The sequence below is a fragment of the Manacus vitellinus genome, unplaced genomic scaffold, assembly GCF_001715985.3.
Source record: "Manacus vitellinus isolate BGI_N305 unplaced genomic scaffold, ASM171598v3 scaffold_5_pilon, whole genome shotgun sequence".
Lineage (NCBI taxonomy): Eukaryota > Metazoa > Chordata > Aves > Passeriformes > Pipridae > Manacus > Manacus vitellinus.
The window spans coordinates 15,018,685-15,023,750 of NW_021940682.1; the positions used below are offsets into that span (position 1 = coordinate 15,018,685).

At 47.7% G+C, this 5,066-nt stretch overlaps 1 protein-coding gene across 1 annotated transcript; it reads right to left on the reverse strand.

The window, feature by feature from the left end:
- Window positions 1-657: 657 nt before the first annotated feature.
- Window positions 658-4,769, reverse strand: MB (myoglobin). The gene is made up of 3 exons (XM_008931582.2): window positions 4,519-4,769; window positions 2,212-2,434; window positions 658-1,514 (listed from the first exon to the last, which is right to left on the reverse strand). The coding sequence occupies exons 1-3, from the start codon at window positions 4,611-4,613 to the stop codon at window positions 1,368-1,370; spliced, it is 465 nt and encodes a 154-aa protein (XP_008929830.1). The 5' UTR covers window positions 4,614-4,769; the 3' UTR covers window positions 658-1,367.
- Window positions 4,770-5,066: the final 297 nt, after the last annotated feature.

Genomic DNA, 5,066 nt, shown 5'->3' on the forward strand with positions numbered 1-5,066 from the left:
TCCACACAAAGAAGAGCAGCCACGTCACCTCCACACATTTCCCCTAACCACAACCCAGTGATATCAAGATGGGGAGAGGGCAACCGGCAGAGGGAGGCATCTTGCCACTCTCTCTGTCCTTTAAGTCCACCACAGGACGTGGGTGTGCATCTGTAAACAGAGTGCAGCATGCACTGCAGAGGCACCTGAGCAAAAATTCAAAACGCTACAGAGACCAGAGGTTGAGTCTCAAGAGCACATGCTGGTGTTGCAGCCTCCCTCCTGAGCTAATCGGTCCTTTCCAGTGTCTGGAGGGAGCAATGCACTGTGCTGCTGCTGGAAGCTGAAGCTGCTTGCACATGCCACCTCCCCATAAATAAACGAAGGACTCTGCCTCACCACATCCCCCCAGCAGTGGCCACAGCCTTCAGTCAGGGAGCACTTCTCAGCCTAAGCTGCTCTTTTGAGCTGTGAGGTCCGGTAACCAGGTCAGGTCCCCGTGGTGACATCTGAGTGCTCTGAGCCCCCGGCTGAGACAGATGCCATGTGCTGCTGAGGTCATGGACTGACAGTGCAGGATGCAGCACAGCCAAATAAGTAGGCAAAACCCCTTTCCACTTTCTCCTTCTCCCCCACTTCTCACTAGAGCGTTTGTAAAGCCAGGAGCAAACACACAACACCGGTGCAGGGATTTTTATTTTCTGAGAAACACATACTTTACTTCCCAGTGCAACAGACCTTCAGATACATAGTGGCGGCCGCCAGAAACGTACAGATCACAGGCAGTACTGCTCTTTATAGTTTTGCTAATGCAAGTTTAACACCTAAACCCTCCAAGAGCTGGCAGGCCCTGGAGACTGACTGGCTGCATTCGCCCTCACAAAGCAAAGTAATACTGTGCTGGAAGCTCGCCATAGTAACCTGCTAACAAACTGACCTGTGGGAAGAATGGGAATCTGTGTCCTTGCTTGCCATCCTTACAACACTTTCATTTGGGTCATCCTTTCACACTCTCATTCACCACACAACACTTCCCTTGTTCCTCCACATCCCTTCATCTCTGGTCATGCCATTTGCCTCTCAGATGAGACTGAGGGAGGGAGAGAGAGAAAGGATATAGGATAGGCAGAAGCTCACAAATAACCCCTAACACTATTTTTCCTAAGAAAGCAGATTATTTCTTTTGTATACATGAAGCCAAGAAACAACAGTTTATCATGGATATCACTCTGAGTGCCTCTATTCTGCCTGGAGTGACTCTTGGCCTCTCATCAAAGCTTTCCCACACATCATGGATGGCCAGTTGTGAGATGTCCAAAACAGTGCTGGGGAAGCTATCTAAGATGCTTGGCCAGGTCTCCATCATGATATTCCTTTGTGCATGTGTGCTAACCCTGGAAACCGAACTCCTTGTACTTGGCGGCCATATCATTTCGGAACAGCTCCAGGGCCTTCTTCATTGCAGCCTGGGCATCAGCCCCAAAGTCTGCAGCATGTTTTTCAGCAAGGACCTTGATAATGACTTCAGAAATGAACTGTGAGGAAGGAAAGAGAGAGAGAAAAACTGAAGGGACACTCAAGGTTTATTTTCAGAAAAACCAGACTAAGAAATAGGTTGCAGAGCCTGGAAATATCTCTGAGCTAATTCAGTAGCCTTCTGTGAAGTCTCTGGAGAGACAGTGAAGTTTAGTATGCAAGGAACCTGGCCTAGGCAGAAGAACTGGGCTCTATTCCTAGCTCTGACACTGATCTGCTTCATGACCTTGAGCAGACCATGGCCCTTCCCACTTTTTGTCTGCCTCATCCATTAAGACCGAAAATTCATGCCGTATGTTTGTATAATATTTAGTTTTATGGGTTTTGCTTTCCAGTGGATCCTCTAGGGCTTCCTATAAAATTGTATGTCCCATGTGTCCAGCCACTGACAGGTCTTATGTAATACAGCTTCCCAGGCATGCAGAGGCTGCATGGGTTGGTTTGTTGTTGTCAAGGGTTAGTCAGACTGTGTGTGGTGTTTGCAATGGGAAATCTAAATTTGGATATTCACATACCATTCGCATGCCATTAGCCCTTTCTGTGCCTCCTGCTGCCTGTACACAGAGACTTTGGTCTTGAGGGAGAACTCACTGAAGTCCAACTAGTCATTGGTAAATAAAAGCACAGCTCTCACACAGATGTCTTACACACATTCACTGCGCTTCAGACACCAAGATTCCTTGCCCTTTTCCATACCTCCAGATATTTGACAGGGATTTTGTGCTTGGTCGCATGGGTCTGAGCCAGGGGCTTCAGCTCTGACTCGTGATTACCCTTCTGTTTCAGGATTTTTCCCAGCTGGGTAAGAACAGTAGCTCCATGTTTTTTCAGATCCTCAGAGCCTTTCATTGCATCAGGGGTCTTCAGGCCTTTGAATTTTTCAAACTTTTCAATGGTCTCAGGGTGGTCCTGAAAGAGTCTGTGGACAAAAATAGAGGGACTTGTCTTTGGAGAGCAGAAGCTCCTGACATACCTCCCTTTGAGTATTGAATCTACTGTAATCCCATCCTTTTACACATGTCCTGATACGATCACCATTGCCTATTTCCATTCCCTCTGGTCGTGACAGAGACACTGCCCTAAACATGTCCAACTAGAGCAACAGAGTAAGTGTCTGTATTTTTTTCATATAGCTCTGCTAACTCTTTGGCACCGGTCCTCTGGGCTACGTTAACTGTTTGAAGACAGAGACAAGAACCAAGGCTGGCTGTAGTACTGAGAGGTGAGTTTTTGCATTCATCTGAAGGAAAACCAAAACCAAACAAAACCACTTGTCTTCATTGAGTTACTATTGCTGAGGAGCCAACCTGTAGACCTCTGGCTCTCACAAGGACTCTATTCCCAGCCCATTGTTCATTTATCAGGAAAGGAGAGTTCTAGAAGCTTCTCACAGATAAAAAAAAAAAAACAAACAAATGATGGTAGCAGTCCTCAGCCACAGGTCCCTTACATCTGGAGCTCAGGTTTTCTTGAACATCAGCTGGATGGGAGTGCTTACTGTGCCCCCCAACCCTATGATTGCAAACACAAAGGAATTTGGTTCCTGCCTTTTTTTTCCCCACCCTCTTTCCCTTGCCTCTCTTCTCCCTCAGAAACTCCTTGGAGGAACAAGAAATTGTTTGGCTGGGGAGCACAGAGTTACAGAGGAAGGGCTGCCATCTATTTATTTAATGCCACGCTCTACCATGCGATATTTGTAATGAAAATTGTATTACCTTTCCATTTGGAACTGCTTTTGCCATCATGTGGCAAATTCAGAGCCAAAGTAGCCACCTCACAGAAACTGATACGTGAGGAGGGCTCAGGTTCCTGCTACCCCTCCAGCATGCCTGCTCTGGACCGCATGAGGGGAAAGCCATCACACTGCCACTCACTTCATTCCCACTTCATTCCTTTCCCTTCAAATGGCAGCTGAACTGGGCCATTATAAAGAAGGTAAATAAAACAACTGCCTGCTTTGTCTCATCTTTGAAAAAAGGTTTTCAGAGCTCTTCAGTGGATATGCCTGATGGTGTGGGCTCCTTTCCTTAGCCATGCTTAGGGTAGGAAAGCCCCCAAGCAGGTGCCATATCCCCAGGAGAAAAGGACAATGAGATTGGCATGGGAAAGGGAAGGCCTTTTGAGTGATGGAGCCAATGCTACTGACTTTCCTGGCCTTTTCTGTACCCTTCCAGCACATTGTACTCTGCACCACCTCAAGGGAGATCTGAAGAGAATTTCCTCAAAGTCTCCATCCCTGATGGTCTTTAAAGGACAAGCTAGGCTCCAACACCCACCTAATGTTGTTTCCCACTGCAGTATCTGGGTGTTCCCCAGTCAGGGTGCCAGGATCTCGTGGAGTTTGGTGTCCTCTCAGATGGAGATCTCATGAGCACTCCTGCTCTGACACAAGAATCGTGGAGAAGGGAAGCAGGGGGAAGGATGTGCTTCATTTCACACACCCAGACTGCAAATTCATCATAAAGTAATACACAAGTGCTACCACACAGATTTCTGGCCAGAAAGCAGGATGAACAGGGCTCTGTGAGGTGACACTAAGGTGGGGAAAGGGAAACAGTCAGGTACTTCACAGATAATTTTACTAAAATAGTAAATTCCAAGAAAATTTTCACAGAGGGGATTTTCCTCTCATTTCCTTCCCTGCCTCCACATATCCTTGCTGCAGAGCACCTGAAGACTCACAACACACAATTCTCCCCAGCATTTCTTACTGTAGTGCTTGGGAAATGGGGATCCAAAGCAAACCTTAGCCACCAGAGGCAGAGGGACAAAGCACCACCATCTTTTAAAAAAGCAGCACCGGCCTGCTCCTGCACCCATAGAGAGATGGAGACAAAGAAGTACAGCCACTTTACACAGTGAGTTACTTTTAACCCAGAAACCACAGCACTGGAAAACCCACCACCCTACAAGAAAGCAAACAGCTTGTTGAAATAAACACTGACAAACACGTCTCTCATCAAAGGCTCAGCTTTAATCTTAGAACAGAACTTTCTTGCCTACCTCATTAAAATTATATGCCCATGGCCGGCGAGGTCAGACTCCACCTTTCCCCAGACGGTCAGGACCTGCTGCCATTCCTGGTCACTGAGCCCCATGGTTCACTGAAGGCAGATCCTGAGTGCTCCCCACAGTCGTTGGTGTTTCCCCAAAGGGTGGCTGGAGAGCTCACCTCTGGGATTTATAGCCCCTGTTCACAGACCTACACCTGTCAATCATTAGCTGGAAATCTTGCTCTCTTTCAGGCTTGTCTAACCTAATCAGCCTCCCTGTTTTTTCCTAGGGAGCTATTTTGGGTCAGGTACTATTGTGGGTGCCACTGATGGCATAATTTCTGCTTTTCGTATTGGACTGGCACATGTCCCACTCTACACATAAAGGGCACTGCCGAAACACAGTGCCAGGAGCCTGTCCTAGGTTCCCAAGGACCCAGAGACAGTGTCAAGCTGTATGCCAGGAGATTCCTGAAGAGCACTGTCATCTGCAAGGCCACCCTGCCTCCCTCTCCCCTGGCCTGGCAAGGGCAGGCAGGAGAGAAGGCCAGGTCAGAC

Bases quoted from the DNA above. Each gene is read 5' to 3' on its own strand.
- MB (XM_008931582.2), bottom strand. From the start codon at position 4,613: ATGGGGCTCAGTGACCAGGAATGGCAGCAGGTCCTGACCGTCTGGGGA. The intron at 2,435-4,518 runs GTAGGCAAGAAA...TTTTGTCCACAG, and splicing joins GGGCATATAATTTTAATGAG to ACTCTTTCAGGACCACCCTG. The intron at 1,515-2,211 runs GTATGGAAAAGG...CCTTCCTCACAG, and splicing joins TCCCTGTCAAATATCTGGAG to TTCATTTCTGAAGTCATTAT.